This window comes from Tympanuchus pallidicinctus, unplaced genomic scaffold (assembly GCF_026119805.1).
Source record: "Tympanuchus pallidicinctus isolate F22 unplaced genomic scaffold, pur_lepc_1.0 scaffold7, whole genome shotgun sequence".
In the NCBI taxonomy this organism is placed as follows: Eukaryota; Metazoa; Chordata; class Aves; order Galliformes; family Phasianidae; genus Tympanuchus; species Tympanuchus pallidicinctus.
The window spans coordinates 20,312,839-20,334,872 of NW_026294791.1; the positions used below are offsets into that span (position 1 = coordinate 20,312,839).

At 49.2% G+C, this 22,034-nt stretch overlaps 1 protein-coding gene across 3 annotated transcripts in view; it reads right to left on the minus strand.

Moving 5' to 3' along the window:
• Nucleotides 1–22,034, minus strand: part of NR5A2 (nuclear receptor subfamily 5 group A member 2) — an 87,003-nt gene that overhangs the window by 63,838 nt on the left and 1,131 nt on the right. The window contains exons 2-5 of one of the 3 annotated variants that reach the window (XM_052666007.1): nucleotides 14,371–14,508; nucleotides 12,200–12,318; nucleotides 10,839–10,980; nucleotides 7,534–8,180 (exon numbers count right to left, since the gene is read on the minus strand). In XM_052666007.1, coding sequence (XP_052521967.1) covers nucleotides 7,534–8,180; nucleotides 10,839–10,980; nucleotides 12,200–12,318; nucleotides 14,371–14,508 — 1,046 coding nt within the window. Of the gene's footprint in view, nucleotides 1–7,533; nucleotides 8,181–10,838; nucleotides 10,981–12,199; nucleotides 12,319–12,814; nucleotides 12,909–14,370; nucleotides 14,509–22,034 lie in introns of those variants that run through there. The other 2 variants (XM_052666009.1, XM_052666008.1) reach the window with 2 other exon arrangements.

A 22,034-nucleotide genomic window follows, 5' to 3' on the forward strand; every position in this document is an offset into this window, starting at 1 on the left:
ACACCTATATCTCTATACATCTGTATCTATAGATATAGATACATAAGCATATATAAAACTACAACAGTTGCTTTAATGCTTGAGGTGTTCCCATAACAGTGTTGTTTATCAGCCCAGCCTGCACCTGCAGCCCCGAGCTACCAGCTACAGAAGTGGAAAAAAGCTACTCAAGGCGTCCAGCGAAATCGTAGCTTCATTTTCCTACTGGAGCTGTTTTTTCTCTCGAGTTCTCCTTCTTACACCCGCCCTTCCATTTGTTCCGGAGTTGCTCTGCAGATATGCCTGTAGCATTGCTGCATGTACCAGCAACCTTTATTTGCTGCTCAATCCTGCAAATAAAGACCGCGGCGCCCTGCAGCCGGCCGGGGCGAGCAGCGGCTGCCCGCCCCGCACGTGGCGAGCGGCTCGCTCCCCGCTGCCCGTCCTGGCGGGAGGAGCGCGGCCTGCAGCCTGAGGCGCGCGCGAAGCGAGCGGTCTGCAGCCTGCAGTCCGCGGTGCGCGGGAAGAGCGCGCGGCTTGCAACCTGCAGCCTGAGGCGCGCGGGAAGAAATGAGCGGCTTGAGGCGTTCGGGGGTAACCGCTGTGTGTAAACGCTTATGCTTCGCGTCGCTTCTAGAATATGGGTAAGATAGCACTTAAGCACGATGTGTCGTGATTTAGCGAGCGTTAGCTGACTAAAGCTGCCGTCTGTCAGCGTGCCGAAATAGTTGGCAGCCCGGTGAAGATGGCGGTCTCTCTTTCAGCTCGCTTTTAACCGGCGATTCCATCGGCGGCGTCACCTCAGCGCACGGCTGTGCTGCACGTGTTCGGTGCGGCGCCCGCGGGTTGCGTGCTTTGTCACGAGGGTCAGAGCAGAGCTTCGCTGCTCGGCGGTTGTCCCCCGAAACGACCTTCTTGGTATTTAATGGATTGATGGAATGCTGCGATGTATTGGACGCTTTCCTCTTGCACCAAAACTCGCTCTTTGTTGAGGCTTTTTTTTTTTTTTGCACCTTTGCCTACAGGTGAGGGGAAAGTAAGCGACTGAATCTTGTTTGCAGAGCGCGGAATTGGTCTTTGTTTCCATTTATATGTAGCCTGGCACAGATTCGGATGCTTTTAACCTGAGGCACTGAAATGGAGTAAGCTGTGACCGCTTGGTCGGTGACCGAAACAAAGCGGTGCATGGCTGTACTTGTACGGAGATAAAAGACTGATTAGCGCGGGCTGGGCAAAGCCTGGGAGCTGAGAAGCAGTGCGCTGGGAGGTGTGAGTGCTGTCTGCTGCTTGCTGTCACTGCTTCCATCGTCCAGCTTTGCTTTGTAAGAATTTTTAAATCAGAAATGGAAAAGACTGAAGTTCTCTGCTGTGTTCCCGGGCCTATAAAGCTGCAGAATGCATTTAATGCTCTGAATTGGTTTTTTTTTCAGATGCTGTGCTTGTACGTGGCTGCCATGAGGCCATAGCTGTTGTTTCATTAAGCTGTGGTTATTTAGATCTCTTAGTTTTTCCTTCGTAAATCATACTTTCCCCTGCTTTTTCTCAGCATTTTCCAGCCCTAGAGCGGGGTGCATTAGGTGTGCCTTAGTATGAAACCTGTTGGCTCCACAGTGCTGTATGAGCAAAAGTGACCATCACTGATCTGAAACAGCTTATCTCTATACATGGAACTATAGTGAATTTATATTATAGAGCTTTGGCAGGGTTGGTAGGTGTTGGAGGCAATGCAACAGTAGGAAGTCTGAGTGACTTCATTATTGCTAACAGCAGAATATCCTTATATCTAAACAGCCCAGATATAATTATAGAGGCAGACTTTCACTGTGCTTAGGAACTATCTCATATGAACAGAAATTGGTGTTGTACAAAAGCACTGTATTAGAATGATATGAGTGTCATACAAAGGCACTGGACCTGAATGAGACAATTTCCACAGAGCTAAGAGCCATGATCTTCCTACATAAGACTTAGTGCCTGCTTCTAAGAAATGCAGTAATTTATAAGGGGAGGGGAGGGCTGTTTTTGTGGCAGGAACTTCCAAGTTCGGCAAACCATCACGATGTGCAAGTTCTGAACAGCAGTGTTGGTAGTTCTTTTCTTTTCATACTGCCCTATAAGAGTGCGTTTTGCACCTGGATGATCTGGATAATCTGGCACTGCTGTCAGCTGTCCTGTGCTTCTAATCGCGATCCTGCTCTTTTGAAGGAAAAAACTGAACTCTGATGTTAAACTTCCACTTTGTATAACACAAATGGCACCAAGTTGCAGATGGATATGCATGTGCAGCTCATCCTTCCTGCCAAGGCTGCAGTGGGAGATTCAAGCTATCAAGCAGGAGTGGCTGCAGCTGCAGACCTCCCTGTATCCGTACTACAGCCTGCATCTATGCTTGCTATAAGCATTAGGATGTTCAGTTTTTTCTGTCTAGTAATAAGTGGCAAAATATTGCATAGTGGCTGTTTGTGGGAATGGAAGAAAGCTTGCTGCAGTGAACTGCAGTGGGAAAATACACTTGCTTGCTAGAAGTGACAGGCTTTCAAAATGCACCCACATGGAGCACAGTAGCTTTGTCTCAGCTTGCTGCTGAACATCCGCCATTGGGTGGGAAAGTGACTGACTGCAGAGTGCTGAGTTCAGCCTCCTGCTATCAGAGGTGACAGCAGCATATGGCAAAGTAGACTGCTTTGGCATGAATGAGCATAGGAGAATGCTGTCATCTTTTTACCCTTAGAAAAGGCACCAGAGGCTTGGAAATGAACAAGCAGTTTAGGAGGGCTATCAAACAACACTCCTGCATGCTGGAATACTGCGTTTAGTTGCAGGCATTGTTCAGAAGAAGTCAAGAAGATCATCACATGGACTTCTAACAGAGTGCTTCCTATACAAGTTTCAGTGGGACGGGAGGTATAATTCCATGCTTCATTAAGCCTGGGTTTTCTGGTGAGGCTTCTTTACACTGCAGTCATTTCACTATTTCTTTCCACGTGATCTCAGAAAAAGAATTATTTCTTACTATGAAACACACTTAGTTAAATCAAATTAATGTTTCTAATGCAAATAACTTGTTGGGTCAGTAAGATGCATGCTTTCCCACTTCCCCCAACATTTAGAAAGTTTGAGAAATGGTGACTTTTTTTCAGATCCCAGTATGCTCAAACCAGCCCAAAAATCAATAGCTGCGTATGACACCACGCTCTGTAGTCAGACTGCTGATACTAAGGGAAATCCTCAACCTCGGTTTCTCACTGCTTCCCTGACTGAAAGACTCCTATGGCAGTTTTATTTCATCAGCTATGTTAGTTACATTTCCTGCCCTGATAAATGGATGCTACAAAGTCCAAAAGCACTTCAAGTTATCAAATTGCCTTTGATTACTTAGGTCTAAATAATATTTCAACCTTTTATCACTCTGAAGAAAAACTTTTAAGGTATTCCACTACTGATATTTTTTTTTCTAAAGAATAAAACTTCCCTCATCTCTATGTATTTGGTTTAATAATTCACTTTCTGTACCTTAACTCATTATTTTTCTGTGCACTTCTTGATATTTAATTTCATGGAGATTGAAGTTTAAAATTAACCATGATGTATTGAATATTATTATTACTGTATTTATCTAGATGTTTGATGTGATAAGTAAGAGGGACTCCAGTGCTTCTGTTGACCCAGTTCACACTAAGTTTGCACTGTTTTAAGAGATGATTTGAAACTCTGCTAATATAGTTGTGTTTTTGAGAAACACGTAATACACAACTGAGCACCTGTTTGCTTATTAGCTGCCAAAACATCTGTACTGCCATTGTACAGTGGAAGTCCTGCAGACAGGCCCTTTGGAGAAATGTGGGTGAAGCGTCTCTTTGAAAGATGCGTTTCCAGCTAATGGACAGATGTGTGCTTAGTGTTCCAGAGCTGGTGCTCTGACATCAGTGAATGGCCTAAATCAGTTGGCAAACTCAGTGAATGGTTTCTTCTTCTTCTTCTTCTTCAACATGAAGTATGCTGGCTCTTCCTGCAATCATTCACTAATTGGGCTTGTGCTCACGTAGTACTTTGACCTGTGACATCCCCACTAAAATAAGCAAATAAGTCAAGGTAGTATTTTTATGTGAGTCACAGGTTCTTTAATGCCTTTTTTATAACTATCAACGTTCAGTGAATTTTCTGATCCTCGGCCATGTGGAAGTATCCTGAGGACTGTTCTCCAGTGCAGGCTTTATTTTCTTCTGCCTCAAGTGGAGACTGCTTGCTTTTATGGTTTGAAGAATACTTTGGAAGTAGTTGCTGAATTTTCCCTGCTGTGAGCTGATGAGGAAAGACCAGTCCCCTGGAACTGTCTGCATCCTTTCTTGGGGCCAGATAACCTTTGGACTCTAGAAACTCTTGCAATATTTTCTTTTTAGCTTTGTACAGAGACCTTTCACATGACCCAGACAGCTGGCTACAAATTTGGCATCCCTGGGGCATTCCTGAGTTTTCATAGCTGAGGATAAGGTAGATATATCTTACTTTTATGTTTACTAAGCTTTCAGCAACTCCAGAATAGCAAAGGTCTTCCTCACTGTTAGTATTATCACTGTACTCGGAGGTTTTCTGTGTTCATACTTTGTCTATACAGAAACATTTCTTTTGATGCAAGAATTGTGTGATATCAAACCACTTCTCTAATGTAATTACTAATTAAAGAGTATCCCTACTCCACAAGACAGGTGCATGTTTGAGATGTTAGCAGATGTTGAAATGCAGGTTATTAGACTGCAGCTTGCTGCTTTGGCTCTTACTCTGGCATTGTTACTCATTCCAACTAGTTTGCTTCATTAATGCTTCCGTTAACTTCTGATACCCAATATGAAGATGGAAGGTTTTGCACTTTAACAAATATGATCTTTACATTACATACCTTTAGAACTCATACAAGGGTACCTTTTAATGCTATAAATTGTTTCATTATTTGAAGTTGTTAAAATTTTAGTCTTAGATCTGCTAATGCACTTGTATATCTTATCTGGAATGCATCTGATGGTTTGGTTTTCATGTAGAAGAGACAGAATAATAGGAAAATACTTCAAGCAAATATATATTTCTCAGAGTAGGTAGGGAACAAGTTAACTGTTTTGAAAATCTATTTGAATCTTCCTCATAATTACCTTTTCCTTCCTTCTGCATTTACAATCTCTGTCATATCCTTAAGTCCTTTTTTTACTCCCCACAGGTACCCGTGTTCTCCAGAGCAACCTGAAATAGCTGTTGCTATGCTGATTGGAAGGAGCTGACAACATGGATGGACAGAAAGGTCAGGAAAAATTTCAGTTCTGATTCTCTCTTCTCAGCTGCAAAGAGTTGATGCTACCTGGTACTGGTGTGGTGTCTGATCTAAATGTGCTGATAAGACCTCAGGCTGAAAAGTTGGAAGTTCTTAGCGTTGTTGTAACCTTGTTCCTAAGTGATGGACTTCTGAGTGTGATGCTGTTCTGGAATCCTGTACAGTTTAGCAGATATTGTCCAATTAAGAAAAATGAGCAGGGTATGCCACAGGATGCAAAGCTAACTGGAGGTTCTACGATACCAAAGGCACAAATACTGAAAAGAAACCATTCCCTCTGATAGATGTAGCCAAAGCCTGTATGCCGTGAGTTTCTAGAACATATATATACGTTGTTAGAGATCTGTGTGTATGAAGTTGTATGCACGTACTGGGAGAGTTAGGAGCAGTTTATCAGCACTTTCATGAAACAGATTTCTGCAACTTTTATGTCCACACTAGTAAGCGTGCATTAGTTGAAGAGTATCAACCAGCCTGAGGTTAGAAATGAAGACCATCTCTGAGACTGTTCCCAGCACAGCACATTGAATGCCTATAAAATCTGCCTACAGAGTAAGTAACGGAACCATGAAAAATAAATATTGCTCAAGTATCTTTTCATATAATCACTTTAATCATAACTGTAATTTTATGGCAGATCGTGATAACTTAAAAATCCTTACACTGAATAATATCTTCTGCAAATCTGAGTAATTTTGTAAAATGATTACTCCAACCTTAAGAACTGAATGGGTTCAAAGTTCCTGGTTCCTGACTTTAAGACATAGTCTCTTGGAAACGTATTCTGTTTGTCATTCTAATCTGAACATTATTTAAGATGAGAAGCATGGCTTACTAAAAGATTATAAGCAACATATGGCAAACAAACAAAGACGTGACAGTTTTTACTCCTTTTTGATCCATTTTCTTTTCTCCCCCGAGTTACTTCTTCCCTTTTTTCTCTTAATTTAGGCTGAGTTTATAATAGTTCCTTCAATCATTGTCATGAAAATGTCTGAGAACAAGTGGAGTTGTATGTACAACATATACAGGTCACTTTTCTTGTAGTCATGGGCTTTATTTCTTGTGTCTGAATCCTTAAGGCTGTGATAGAAATGCTGCTGTGGCAAGCATCCTGACTGCAGATCTTTAATGGGCTCTCCCCTCTGTGCTCTTGGTACAGGTAGATTCAGTTCTCAACTTACATAGTTATTGTTTTATTTGGATGTTTTATTATTTTTCTTTTGCTCAACAATCAAGAAGTTAGGAATCAGAAAACTTTGCAGAGTTCAGCAGCAAATAGTTACAGCAAAAACATCTCTGTGTTGCAGGAAATTCAGTTAACTGCCAGTATAATAGGGAAGTTTGGACCTAATATAAGTTTCTCATCTTGTGTTTGATTATTTGTTTGTTTTTTGAGGTGAAAAGTGTTTTATTCATTTCAGAGCTAACTTCTAGGTTGAGAGGGTGTGGCTGATACCACATTTCTGGCTTCTGATTTCTGTGTCAGACCTGACCGCAACAAACAACAAAATTGCCTTAAATGACATCTGACAAATGTGTAGGGGGAAATTTCTGTCCACCAGGGAGCTGTGCGTAAGGATTGAGTGTACTGAGGAGTCTAACTGCCTAGTGTCCATAAAGAAGAGCCTAAAGGTAGTTGTAGATGATGTGGAGTACAGGAGTCCCCAGTGTATCAGTAGTGATAAGTACCAAATGAGTCCTAAAGATACTTTCTTCCTCCTTGCTATCTGTTATGTGTATCCTGCTTACCTTATCCTGCTGACCTTCATGGTTAACTACACGTATACATACAAAATAATAGCCCAGTGAGAAAGTTAATATTCCAATATGCACTTAAGTAGGGAGTGAACATAGATGGGCAGAGATAAGGTTACTGTGTTACTTGAGGTAATAAAATAATTATGTAAATGAGTGCAGAATGGTAACAGGCATTCTTCAACTCTGAATACAAGGCAGAGACAGGCTGAAAGGGAAGGAGTAAAATTTGTGCTATTCCTATGGAGTTAAACAACTATTAGGATAAACAGTAAAATAGAGAAGAGTAAAACTGAAATCGGCTTATTGCAGACTAAGATGAAGACGGGTACAAATTTCTCACCATAACAGCTTGCTTACTTAAAGCCAGGTAAATTAGAGGTGCTTGGGGAAACAGATAAACCATGCTTTCTTGCTCAAAGCACAACATTAGAAATCATCTTTCTTAAATAATACAATGTGAAATTGTTACCTACCTTAAGTTCTCTAAAAAAGATGCTACTCCTAGCCCACTCGACGATGGAGAATAAGGTTTGGTCAGCCATTTTACACATGAGCCCAAACGTGTTGAGCTTCTCGTGTTTGCTTCTGTTGGCTTGCTCTTGCTGCAGATAAGCCATGATCTTAGCTTGGACTTGCGGTTCGTCTGGCTCACATTTCAGGAGTTCCAATATCAGATGCGGAATACTTGCTGGTGAGCTTGTTTGATAACCATCCATGTATGAGTAGCCCATTATTGACTCTGGTGAGCTAGTGTAAGGGTCGGGGTACTCGGACTTGATAGCACGGCTTGGGAAGTGGCCATACGTTTGGTAACCTTGCAAGCTGCCGTGGGGTGGCATCGTCATACTAATTGGAGAGGTTACAAAGGGGCTTCGGTCATAGTCTGTAGGAGGCAAGGCAGTATGGTTCAGAGGTAGGCCCTTGGAGGCAGAATGGATGTTCTGAATCGCAGAAGATATTGTCAGGTCGGTTGGCATAGCTTGGATCACCTGAGTCATGGCTTCCAGTTTAAGTCCGTTTGCTCGGATGAGAGCTTTCTTCTGCTGCTTCAGCGCCCTGTCTCTCTTGTACATCGGTCCAAACTTGTTTCTGCCGCCGCGCATTCGGTCAGCTCGCACGGCTGTCAGGGGAGAGGAAGAAGTAAATCATAACGAAAACTGGAAATGGACGTTCCGTAATGAAGCGCACATTGGGGCAGGGATAAATGTAGACATGGAACTCCTTGTTTTATTTCATTTTTTTCAAATTCAAAGTAGTACTTACTCCTAAAGAAGGAGTTATTTGATTTAGCAAGTGTCACTTATTTCTGATAACTGATATAGCGCATGCACATTGCTAGCTTGGAAGGACTGCTCTTTACAGTGATTAAGACACGGGGACAGACACAGTGGTTGGCTACAGGAATTTCACACCTGCTATGGGATCACGGGGAGATCTTACCATATATTTGGTTTATGTCAAGTTGCTATGTCATTAAGAAACTAGGGCTGATGTCCAGAATATGTCTGAGACATAGCCAGTAGACCACAGTGCCTCATTATGGTCATTCCATTAGAACATCTGAAACAGAAATTGTGAAATGTTCAGTAGTCACAAAGGAGAGAATGTCTTTTTTTTCCTGGCAAAAAGGAAATACTTCCTTTGGAAGATTCCGTTCAGGCTGGTGTGTGACTTTAAGAAATTTCTAGGTATCTGAACAGCTCTACAGAAATGTTCGGCTGCAGCTGGAACGCGCAGAGAAAAAGCTGCCAGCCTGCTGCCTTCCGCATAGAAGGAGGAAGTGACACTACTGGCGCTGTTTTGGCTTGCATTATGTCTGGAATTAAAAATAATTAAAACAAATCCATGTCAACAGCTGCCTTGGGAGTCACGCCGGTGGTCTGTCCTAGCAGTGACTGTCACCGTGCTGTATGTGTCATGGCATAGAGAGCAGCTCTCGCCAAGCCCACCTCGCCCAACGGCAGTTACACTGCGAGAGGGACCTTTGACAGCCGGGTGACATGTGGGCACTGCTGAGATTGCTGGAGGTTAAGTTCTTGAGCTTTTTATCTTAGGGATTAGTAGGACATTAAAAATTTATTCTGGATGCTGAATACACATAATACTGTGCATTATCATAAGGACTTTAACGTTTAATGATTCTTCATTTTTTGGCGCATGGTAATTTATGAACAAGATTTAAGGCTTTAAGGCTGTTTATATATATATATATCACTATCAGGGAAATACACACATAAATGTCACAGGTATTTACAGTCACGGAAGCACGTGTTGTTAACAATTCTCTAACGAGAGGAAAAGAAGTTGTATGGGTGTACAGCCAAGGGAGTTGCAGTACACAGTACACTTCTAAAGCACCTTTAAAACTACGTGCACCTTACTTACGTCTACAGTCAAAATGTTCCTAATAATGCTGCTGAATGTTGGTTTTGAGTGAAATGCAGAAAACTAATTAAATCACAGTGCTGCCAAATGTAACTTTAAGTCTGCATGCACAGTGTCCTTCCAGGTATCCAGAATTATCAGCTACATGGCAAATTCTATTAGCAAATGCTCTTGGTGTAACTCCTACAGAAGTTAGGGTGCATTGCATGCAATCACAGAAGCACAAAAATTGCACCTGTACCATTGCCCACAATTGAGAGGAGGTAAAAGTAGTTTATGCCATTTATCCTTGTTCTCTGCCAGCAAGGGGAAAATGACTCCCAACGTCTGGTTATTTTACTGCTTGAATTTGGATATGTGCGCAGGGTTTGGGATGTGTAGTGCAGCATCAGCGGTAGCTGAGGCTAGGGGCAGACAGAACAGTGTTGAATTCATCAGATTGCAGAGGGCTGATTATTCTGTTGATCTTCAGTTATAGCAGAAGTTTTCCTCTGCCAAACTCAGGTGATTGGGGCTTGTCCTTTATGGCTCCCTTAATGGTTTATTGTATCCCTTGTTGGTCTGATTCTTCCTTGTTAGGTGTCTCAGGTAAATGCCATTTCAGCACAAAAGAAGAATAAGGAATTTAGAAGGATGTGCTTGGTTAAGTAGAAATGCTTTCTGCTTTGAAATCTCAGTTTATTTTATTTATCAATGTTAAAATCAACTTGAGTCTCACATTTGAATCTCAGTGACATTTTTTCATTTTCTTTTCTCAAAGGGCATCGTATCCTCTTCATTCCTCTCTGTACAGGACAGAGCCAAATGAAGTAAAAAAGTATACTTTGAAGTCCTTATTCTTCCATTGGTGATAACATCTCAGGTGTAGCACCACGAAAAATACAGGACATAACTTTAGAAGTTTTTGGTCCTTAATCCCAAAAGCAAGTCGCTGTAAGAAAGGACTTGTATATTCTGTCTCTCTTTTTGTGCCATATTATCAGAAGATAATACTATAAAAGGAACCTGGATAAAATAGAAATAAGATCACATCACTCTAACAAAGAATGTCCAAAACCGAGATGCCTCTTACATATTTAGTGTAATCTAAATTAAATCCTTTTCTAAAGCTGCAGAACTAATTTCTACTATCTGGAACCTTTCATTTGCAAGGTTGGAAGTACTGAAATATCCAAGTACGTACATACATGAAAATGGAGTGTATGGTTTTGGCAAGTTTTTGGATTTTTTACCATTTTACCATTTTCTTGTTATAGGAAGCCTCAGTCTCATTGAACACAAGCCACCTTTTACTACAACTTTAAAACTGTGCTATACAGCATAATGTTCATAAACCAGCGTTTATCATAACGGGTACTGCTGCAGCTGGTGTGAGCAGGGCTGGGGCTCTTACCTTCTAGTTTCATTCCAACACTGAGGCATTTTTGAAATCGGCAGTAAGGGCATCGCTTCCTCTGGGTTTTGTCAATCTGGCAGTTCTGGTTCTCTATACACGTGTACCTCTTGTTATTCTGCACCGTCCGCTTAAAGAATCCCTGCATGGGAGATAGGAAAGTCAGCCCTCTTGCTTGAATGGTGTGTTTCAGCATTTCATTGCACAGAATGCATTGTAACATATTCGTCAGACTCTTCTTACACAGTTCTGCAGTTGGGTTTAAATGAAAGTCAGGAAAGAAGCACCAGACCCTACAGGAGCTTCTCTTGAGCTAGGGCTCTGCCTTCTGGGCTTGCATCAAAGCTTAGCAAGAGGCTGTAGGCAGTGTGGAAGGAGAGGCTGGGCAGCTCCTTCTGCATGACTTAATTGTAAAATAAGTGTTCCCTTCAAAGCAGTTATCTGTAAAATAAGTAGGAACACTGTGGCAAAGATGAAAACAAGCAGAATACCTCTGGTGAATGTGTATCCAGTGGTGTGTGCTAAAGGTATAAGTGCTTGTTATTCAATTCTCATTGATTTTGTTTTAATGAAAATATAATGTGCCAAGTTAGTTTTGCCGTGCAGCTAAGTGTTTTAAATTGCTTTGTTCAAGCCGTGGAGCTTCCTTACAGTGCATTACTTAGATGGCTGTAAAGAACTTCGCGAATTTTTACCTGACAAATTGATCACGCCATAAATTCATGGATATTTAAACTTGAGTGTAACAAAACCGTGCAGATAAATTAATTCAGAAGTAGTTAAAGGCAGTTACCTTTACAAAAACGTTATTCTCAAAATAAGGAACGATTGAAAACAAGTCATACGTTTGTAGCTTTGTGTCAGGTGAGCTCTGGCAGTGTCTGGCTGCTGTAAGAACAGCCGAGTCACCACCGTCACAGAAATGTGCCGTGTAGCACCGAGGGATGGGAAATGGTACAGCTGCATGAGACTGTGAAAGTGAGCTGTGCTGAGGAGACTCTGGCTTTGTCCTCCGGGAAAAGAAATAGCCTAAGCGTACCTAAATCAACGGAGATCGATATTTGGGACAGTTAGGAGTAAAAGTTACGCTGTAACTACGTCACTTTACAACAGCGAAACACTTTAAAGTAACACTAAAGCTCCGAAAACAGCCCACATTGTTTCTTCCCTTTTGTGCAAATGAGTTCTCTCAAAGACACTTCTAATCCTACAGCGTTTTGGTGCTTAATTTTTCGTGAGAATCTAGCAAGAAACACATTAGAAATAAGCCCAACTGTTAACTGCCTTAGTTTGTCTTTTTTTGCTTATTTTGAAAGTTTTTTTGCTGTACTTCTGTTTGTATGAAGCAGTGAGTACAGCACCTTGCAGCTCTCGCAGGTGAGCAGCCCGTAGTGGTACCCCGACACTTTATCTCCGCACACCGGACACAGCTCCTCCAGGTCTTCGTCGTAAGAGTAATTCACCATTTTAAACTGAGACACTGGGAAGAGGAGAAATAGCACGTTCTATTAGGATTTACGTTAACAACTCGCTTTTTTTCTGCTACTGTTCTAGAGGAACAGTTCTCTTTAAAGTACAGCAGAAAGTATTGCAGAAAGTTCGATGTTTCAGAGTACGGCTGGCACTGCAGTGTGCAACTTTTGCCCAACAGCAAAACCGTGTGGCTCTGACCAGGTGAAGCCAAACCCCTCGGCTCCTCACGCTTAGTTCTCAGTATTTATGTTCACAGAGTGCTCTTAACTCAGCGCCTAGCTGAGGGAACCGCAAGCTTAACGAGTTCGTTTAAATCCGAGAGTGATCGGGAACGGGCTTTAAGAAAGTGCAATGGAAAGATGAAGCGTCACCGCCGTATTTAAAGTGACTCAGTTGTTTCCTTTAAAGTTTTCTTTCAACATCAGCCTGCAAATATTTACTTAGCCTAGGCTCGTATCTTACAGCCCAGCACTTTTGTGCCGCTTTGCAGTCAAGTTACTTACTTGCTAAGCGGGAGCTCGTGGGCTCGGGGCGACCGCCGCCCCCCGCTCCGCTCCGCAGCCCGGCCCCGACCCGCAGCGGGAGCGCTGCCCGCAGCTCCGACCTGCCTCAGCCGGGCACGGCGTCGCGCTCAGGCTCGGCGCTGCCGCCCGGCCCCGGTGGCGCGGGCAAGGAGGGGGTCCCGGCTCGGCACCGGCGTCCCTGGGTGTCGGGGGCCACGCGCCCGGCGTTCGGGCCGCTCTGGGAAGGGGCCGGGGAGCCGCCCGGTGGGCGCACGTCGGGCTGAAGGCGGGCGCGGAGCGCGGTCGCTCGAGTCAGGCTCCCTCCGAAGAGCCCGCTCGGCCGCTCCGGCGGGCGATTCACGGAAAGCGAGCCCGTCCCGAGCGGCGCCGCCGATTTCCCTCCCTGGACCTCGGGTCGGCGGCGGCGGAGGGTTCCCGAGCGGTCGCGGGAGGCGCCGGGCGCGCAGCGGCGGCGCTCCGGACGTCGCCTCCTTCCCGGTAGCCCCGCTGCTGCCGCGGGTCGCGGGCGGCGGAGCGACCGTAGCCCGCCCGAAGCGCCCCGGGGGAGCCCTGCTGGGGGCCGCGGGAGCTGCGCGCCGGGGCATGAACCCGCCGGCACGCGGCCGGGGCAGCGGCTTCGGGGCGGCCTCGGCACAGCCGGAGTCACCGCCTGCCAGCGGCGTGGGGCGGACGCGGGGTGGTGGCGGACGGGGGAGGAGAGAAGCCCGGCCCTCCCCTCTGCTCCCGCGGCCGCCGCTCCGGGACCCGGCGCTGGGACCGAGTTCTCTCTCCTCGCAGGAAAAAAAAAAAAAAAAAAAAAAAAAAAAAAAAAAACCGTAGTGGGAAAGCAGGGGTTTTCCGAGCGCTTGGTGGGGAGCCTCCTCTGCGGGCGAATAAAGGGGCGGGCGGGCCGCCTCCGGCACCTCCGAGCTCCCGGCCCAACCCACCCCTACTTCCCTGCGGGCTCCCGGGAGGACGGAGGACGGCTTCCGAAGAGCCGCGGGGCAGGACCCGCCGCTCGGGGCAGGCAGGGAGCGGAGCGGGCAGCTCCCTTTCACGGGGCCGCGGGAACCGATCCTCGCAGCCCCCGGCCCGGCCCGGCCAGGCGAGGCGCTTCCAGCTCGTGCGTCCCACCGTCGCCCGCGGAGGAACCCGGAACAGTGCACGCGCGCCGGGGCTCCGGGCGAAGTTTCTCCCGCGGCCGCTGCCACCTGTGCTGTCCCCTCGGGCCCTGCGGTTGGCACGCGGGCTGTTCTCCCGGACTGTCCTGCGCTGCTCCGTCGCCGTAAACTTGGCGATAGTTTCGGGCGGAGTGGGGATGGGACGCCAGTGCCGGTGTCCCTCGGGCGAGGCTCCCGACCGCCGCGGCCGCTCCTCCCGGCCGGGCCCTACCGCGATCCAGCGCCGGTGATTCGGTGCCCGAGCCGCGAATGCACGAGTTCGGCGGAGCTCGCGGGCGGCAGCCCTAAACTTTTTTGGCAGGACGCGGGGGCGGTTTGCAGGGGTGGGGAGCCGAGCGTGCGCGGAGGGGGAGAGCCGTGCAATTCCCCCCTTACCTTGCATGTTTTCTGGCATCTGCCCCTGTTCCCCATTCGACCGGGCGAGTCCCAGGGCCTCCGTCTCCACTTTGGGCAGCATGACAGGGCGGCTGCGGGCCGGGCTGGGGGCTCCGTGTCTGTCCGCGGCACCGGCACCTGGACACGGCAGCACAGATTTAGCGGGACCGCGGGGCGCTCGGCGGCCGACGCCTCTTCTTCCTCCTCGTCCTCCTCTTCCCTCCCTCCGCTCCGCGCCGGCCCTTGCCCCGCTGCAGCGGGAGCGCCGAGCGGCCCCGGCCGCCGGGAAGCGCCGCCGGGTGCCCGCGGCCGGGAGAGCCGCGGAGCGGTTGTCGGTCTGCAGGCGGCGGGGGCGGGGGCGGAGAGGAGAGGAGGAGGAGGAAGACCGGGGGGTGTCGGAGAGGAAGGAGCGACCCCGGGAGCCCGCAGCAGCTCCACCCGGGGCTCAGCACGGCGGCAGCCCGGCGCCCCGATCCATGCGGAGAGGCGCAGTGCACGGGAGCGCTCTGCCGCCGCCGGTGCCGCTGGACAGGGTTCCCACCCCCGGTCCCCTCCTCCCTTCCTCCCTCCTCCTCCTCCTCCCCCTTTCCCCCGCCACAAGTGCGGAGGTGCCGAGCCGGGACCTCTCGCCCCGGACCCGTGGGGAGGCGCTCCCGGAGCCCGGAGGCCGCGGGGGCTTCGGCGAAGGGGGGCACCGACACGGCTCTCACAGCCAATACGGCGGAGGAGAAGCGAGGACACCCCCGCGCGACACACGCGCACACACACGCTCGCACACAGCGTGATCGCCCCCCGCCCGCTTGTTGGCCGGGCTGCGGGCCGCAGTCAAACCCGCCCGCCCCAGAGCAGCCCGACAGCCCTCGGCCCGCCGCGCACCCCGCTGCAGCTCCCCTCTGCCTTCCGCGGGACCCCCGGCGCTCGCCTGTCTCCCTGCGGGGGGCGGGGGGGGACGGGCAGCGGGAACCTGGGCGTCTGGGGAACCCCGGCCCTCGGGACCCGCTGCCGCCTCTCTGACCCAGAGCCTGAATGTAGAGGGCGGGAGCTCGCCTATCTATTCTGGCTCTTAGCGTCTCCTTTCCCTAAAACTTCTTGCGAAATCTATCGGTGCCGGTTGCATCGTTTGCACAAAATCCGATGCCCCAGCCGAGCCATCGCTTGAGCAAGAGCTTCCCTTCTCCAGCTCACGGTGCGGCGAGCGGGACTGCTCCCCGCGTTATAACTTGTTTCTCTCCAGCGGGCGTCTCAGCGGGAGCCGGGCGGCCCCGCAGTGTGAAGCAGCCCCGCACAGCCGCGCTGAGGCCAGGGGTCCGCCTGCCCTGCTGCCCCGCCCGTCCCGGCCGTTCGGTTGGTACCGAGGGCTCTGGCCGCCCCCACCGGGCGGTGTGGGCTGAGCGCTATTGTCACCTCTGCGAGCATCCGAGACCACCCGCCCGTGCTGCTCTGAGATTTCAGTCACCGTTCTGTATATTAAAAGCAGAAAACTGCTTCCGATTGAAAGTGAGGCACGGAACTGTCCCCGGCGGTGGGCCGCTTTTCCCATCGGCTAGGACAGATTGCGGAGCAGCGGACCCGTGTCCGAACTTACAGCCGCTTGTGATGAATGAAAGGGAGTGGGGCCGGAGTGCGTCGCGTCTGCCATTTTCACCACAGTTCGAACTTTTCTCATCCACCGACGGGGAGAGCTTTGCTTAACTGAGTGCAGACCCCGAACCTACAGAGAGAGAGAGTTCCGTCTTTCCCGCTCTGTGCAGGGTGTTTAGCTTTGTAGGGCTGGACCCAGAGCGCTGGACCCAAGTTCGGAGCTTACGGGCTCCTTACGTTTTGCCATTCCCCTTCGGCGTGTAGCCGGGCAGGGAAGTTTCGGTCTATGTCATCGCGTTATTTCTCAAGCTGTAACTTCACACCCTAGCGGTTCTCCTGCAGCGCGATGCTGATGCGTGACGAGCCGCGGAGCACCAGCGCGGTGCTCTGCAGGGCGGCCGAGAGCCCCCGAGGGAGTGCGCCCGTGCCTCGGTAAGGAGCGGGCCGGGCGAGACCGTGCGGCCGCTGGGGAGCTTCTCCCCCCGGCCTCAGTCACAAACAAGCCGTCGGGACGGCGTCGCCATGCGGCGTCACCCGGGCCGGCTCCCGACTGCTGCCCGGCTCTGGCCGGGGCTGAGCGCAGCGGCGGCTCTGCTCCTTCGGCCGCCAGCCCCGGGGCTCGTGGCTCGAAGCTCTGAGCTCGGGCCGGGGGCCGCGCTCTCGGCGGGGCCGCGCCTTCGGGCCCGGCGAGAGGGAGACCCGCCGAGCCGTCGGGGATCCGCCGCTCCCTCCCCTCTCGGTCACGCTGCCCGCCGAGGCGCCCCGTGCCTCTGCTCTCGTGAGTTTTGCTCCGAGAAAAGCCCCCGCGTTTGGGCGAAAAATAGGGCAGAGAGCCCCGCGGGCATCCCCGGCAGAACGGCCGAAACGCCCTCACCCCGGACCCGGCCCTGGCTGCGGGCCTCGGGAGCTCTGGTCTCACTCATGGGCTCCACATTGTTCTGCCGGGCAGGGGTTGGACGAGCACAGCGCTGCAGAGCTGCTCTGCCAGCCATCGCTACAGATGGACATACTTTGGAAAGCTTATTACACATCCACGTTTCTCCAAAGTAACAGTTTAGGGCAGTACACATTATAAATGATACCTGGTCCCTTGTGGCTATGTTTAATTTAACATGGAGTCCTAGCACTCACGATTGCCTTGAGCAACCTTAATTACCCTTTCTTCTAATCTCTTCTCCATTCCTCACCAAGTTCTCCAAACTTTTTTTTTTTAAACGTGATTTCTCTCCTGAGTTTGCCTGCCTTGTTCTGACTTTGCCTGAAGGTCTTGATTGACGCGTGTAATTATAATTATAAAAGATGATGGCTCGGGGAGCCTCCAGCAGCCTTGATTAGTACAAGGAGCAAGACCTGGAATATTTTACACTTCCCTATTTAAATGTATGTTCATTTACATTAAAAAAAACCACACAGACTGATTTTCAATAATTTGAAACTTCTTCCACCTCTCTGTTAGAAAGCAGAGGGTTCTGTGCAGCGATACTTCAAGCTCCAATTTCTTACGGCTTCAAAGAGGCCACAGAACTGGGGCTGATGTTGCACACACAGAGACATCCCCATCCCCGATGATCTGAGCAGCAGGTAGCACTCCCTGCCACCTCTGCGGGGGAAAGTGGCCCGAAGAAGGTTGGGTTTATGTTCCCAGCAAGCAAGCTTTTCTTCCGAGTATCACGTTTTTAGCCCCAGAGTGAATCTCAAGGATCTCTCCCCAATATCGGTGCCTTCAGACAGTTGTGGGTGAAGTCCCTGCCACGGAGCTGGCCCAAGCGATCCCTAGCAGCCCAGCCCTAGCGGCACACCTCCCCGTGCCGCTCCGCGCTGCCCCACGCTGCCTCACGCTGCCCAGCCCCGGACATACACGGGCAGTGCCCCCGGGCAAGCAGCGTGTGACTGAGCGGCGTGAGCAGCTCCCCTCTGCAGCTGCAACATTTGTAATGCTGCGTCTGCTTCATCTCACTCACTTCTCACTCCCAACTTTACGAGATTGTTTATACCAGGATATATGTATCTATTACAGGCTCTATTCCTTTTTCTTTTTCTTTTTCTTTTTCTTTTTCTTTTTCTTTTTCTTTTTCTTTTTCTTTTTCTTTTTCTTTTTTTTACCTCTCATCTCTTACCCCATATCTTCACCCCCGCCGTATCCCTGCCATCCCTACCATCACCGTTACCCCCACGGTACGACAGGGAGAGTTCCCTGAAACCGCCGAAGTCGCACAGCCCACGAGCTCCTCTCATCACAGCCAAGGAGCGTTACTTTTGGTTCCTAGGGATTCAGTTGGGCGGAGGTTGTTAGTGCCTCCAGCTCAGGCTTTAGAAAGCAAACTGTCTCTTCCAGAAAACGGCAGAAAGCACAAAAACATGCTTTATTTTTCCGTAATGTTTTTGATCCGCTGTCAGCAAGTCAGAGACAGTGATCGGGCTGCAGTGCTTTCTGAAGCAAAACGCACACCACAGAGGATCACTTTCCAAAGCCTGTTGCGTTTTTCCTGCTGCAAGTCATCACTGCTGCCTTGCGGAGATGCCGATCCTCTCCGGTCCGAACCGGAGAGCCTTTTCCAAGCAGTCAATTATTGACCGAGAAGCTATTTTTAACGCCCGGCCGAGGTTACTGCTGCACGCTGGAACGCCCTGCTACCTTATAAACACCTGGCAGCGACGGGTGATGCGAAACTGCGGGATACTCCAGGGCGAGGAGCGCGTCGGGCCAAGTGGGTGGCAAAGCACCTCCGTGATTGCTTTTCTTTTATTGCCGGTGACTCACCGGAAGGCGTTGCGATGCCGCACCCCGTCCTGCCGCAGCCCGCTGGGCTCGGGGCGCAGCGCGGTGCCCCCTGACGGCTCTGGGCAGCGGCTCTCCCGGCGGCTCCCCGAAAGGGCTGCCGGCGCTCCTGCGGGGCCCGAGGGGAGGCGAGGGCTGAGGCAGCGCGGCCGGCCCGGGCGCCTCGGGAGAGGCGAGCCCTGCCCGGAGCTTGCGGGGGGATTCCCTGCATCGGCAGCACCGGCGGCACCGGCAGCCAGCCTTCGGCGCAAGCCAGCCTTTAGCCTAACACACTCAAAGAGTCGGTTTTGCAAGTAGAAAACATGCTAGTTTTCTTTCTTTCTTAACGCTAAACGCTATGCCTTTCGTAGGGGAGGCGCGATCTATCCCAGCACTGCTCGGACCTGTTGCCGCTAACCGCGCGGAGGGAAAACGTCCTCGCCCCGAGGACGCGCAGCGGGCCCCTCCCTGCGCCCGCCCCGCAGCGGAGCCGCAGTCCCAGCCCTGCACGGGGCGGCGCGGCGCGGCGAGGGGTGCTCGGCAGCGCTGCCCGCCGGGGCCGGGCCCAACCGCCTGGGTGCAAACAGCCACCCAGGTATTTGGTTTTTTTGCCGGTGGGGTCCGTTTGTCTCGGCTGCGCTGCCCCTTTGGAGCTGCGCGTGGAGCATCTTAGTTACAAAGGCTGCAGCCTGGTCTGGAAGTACTCCAAATATATTTGTGTATAAAGCAAGGCTCCTGTCAGGGCTGAGCGCTGGCCTCTGTACCAGAAGAGATAATTGATTTCTATCCTGCACAGACAGGCTTAAAAATGAAATTTCTTTTGCTGAGGCAACTGACCTTGATCTGCTGGTGAAAAATAAAAAAAATAAAAAGGAAATGTTTTAGGTCCGTTCCTGCCCCCTCCCCTCCCAAATAGTGATTATGTTTTGAAGCTTGCAAACTTTATTTACAAAAAGTAATTTAACAGCTGATCTTTATCATGAGCAAACCCAGAACTCATAGATGCATATGTATCATCTAAGGGTTCTCCGCACATAAGTGTATAATCATAAAACAAACCATGGAAAGATAAAATAGCGAGGTTTGTATTGAGAAATCTCGATAAGGATTGTGTATGTATGCAAGGCTGTCCATTATTTATAACTATGTATTAATATATCTTATACCTACTGATGCACATATCAGCTCTGCAATACTTGTGGAATAGGAGAGTAAACTCTACACTTCAGTAACATTTCTGTCCTCACCACAGCAAGGCACAGCTCTTGCTGCAGGTAATTCTTCCCTGCCACCCTGTTAAGGACTGGCTGGGAGCTGACCTCCTAGATGCCCACATGGATGGGTGACTGGAGGCTTTTCCTCTGGAAACCACAGGCATCATCATTGTTGTTTTGCTCCATGTATTTGAGTATTTAAAATTTAACTTCCTTATAAGACTGAAGAGAACCAAGTGTATATGCCACTTTTCTGAATAGTTCACTTACAGTATAATGATGGCAGAAATATTTAAGGAGGGGAAAACTGCGTAGAAGTCAAGATTAGCATTGAGATGTCACTGTTAAAAGCTGCCTTGCACTCAACCTCTGCTCATTCCCGTGGAAGCTTTGCTTGCTCTGCTGGCCAGAATCCTCATCCAAACTTGTAAAGACAGCATTTGCGGTCTTTGCCAGTGATGTGAAAGTGCATGATACATGCATACTAATAGTGGTAATCCATACAAATAAACCTTGCCAAACTGGACAGCACTGGTTAGAATACTGTAAATTCTAACCAGAATTTTGATTACATTGATGACATTAAAATTAAGATGGCAGTAAGTATTACACAAGCTGAAAAGCCTCAAAGTAAGAAATTGCAAGGAGATTATTTGTCCTGCTCTGCAACTATTTTTTTAAGTTAATGAAACAGTTATTTCTGTTATATAGTCATAGGTATATAGGTATTTCTGTCATATAGTCATGCTTACACCAATTGCAGTGTCCCTAAGGATGCTAAGACAGCTCTATGACTGGAGGAAAATCCAGCTGGTTGAGTGACTTTGTGCTGCCTAGGAATCCAACCAGAAAAAAATCAAGGCACTTCCAGAGGACCGTGTGATGATCTTCACCTGGAAGATGTGATGTTCTAGTAAGATCCCGTGAATTCCAGCCACTTTTTTTTTACTACACGACTGTAAACCTAAAAGCAGGTGTCAGCTCCATTCTGGCTGTTTGCTCTCTGAGGGGCAGATCCACTCCCCTTTAAATGAGAGAAGGAGTTTTATTGGTGTTCATGGGAACTGGACAAGGCCAAGAGGCAGCAGGCTCATCCTTGCAGTGGTATGTTGCTGCTCGGACTGACTTATCCCAGTGGATAAGCACTGGCTGTTCATGCACAAGTGCCCCCAACAGGAGCACCTCACACACCCACCTGCTTTGTTTTGGTGTGGGGAGGAAAGAGCAAAGGATGTGCTGGGAAGGACTGGACAGAAGGGAAAGTCCAGAGATGGCATTTAGTCTACTTGGCATTTGTGCAGATTGTGCTTATTCCATGAAGGGAGCGCAAATAAGAGCAGGATCCTGCTCCTCCTTACATTTAACCCTAAGGGCACGTGGTATTCAGGGTACACACATCAGGTTAGACTTGTCAGGAAAGCCACCAGGAGCTGTGGCAGTGCTGTGCCACACAAGACAACAGTCCTGCCCTGGACACAGAGCACTTAGGATTTCAGAGACTGGCACAGGATTCAGATTTGCTTTTCCTGCGCCTTGCTTAGGGAATCTGACCTGGTATGACCACAGTATGGCACATGAGTGCAAGTGTGGTGACAACAGGGCTTTGCTAATTCACGACCCTCTGTCCTTCGTATCTACATGATTTAGAGAACCCTAAATACATTTGGTGTAAGTATGATGGAGAGGAATGTCTCATTTTTCCTTCTTCTGCTGTTGTGGATGGGTACCCTTACAGAACTGTTATAGCACATTATCGTCCAGCCATTCATTCACAGCCCAGCAAAGTGTGCTGTGATGTCGGGCATGGCCCTTGTGTGGGAGGTGTAGAGCAGGAGGAGGGGGTGAGCAAGGAGCTCCTGGGGGCCGACGGCCCGGGGCACAGCTGGGTCCCAAGTGGGAACCTGTCCATAGGTACCCTCCCCTTCTCTGGAGAAGGAGCAGCTCAACCTAGGAGATCAAGATCAGATTTCAGCTAGATTTGAGGGTACTTCCTGCAGCTGTTGCTGCACCTTCCATCGCTGCAGTGCCTTGATGGCAAGGGGCCCGTATCACACCCTGCATCAGGACGAGTGCCTTGCCTGCACACAGTGACGCACCTTGGGGTAAGAAGA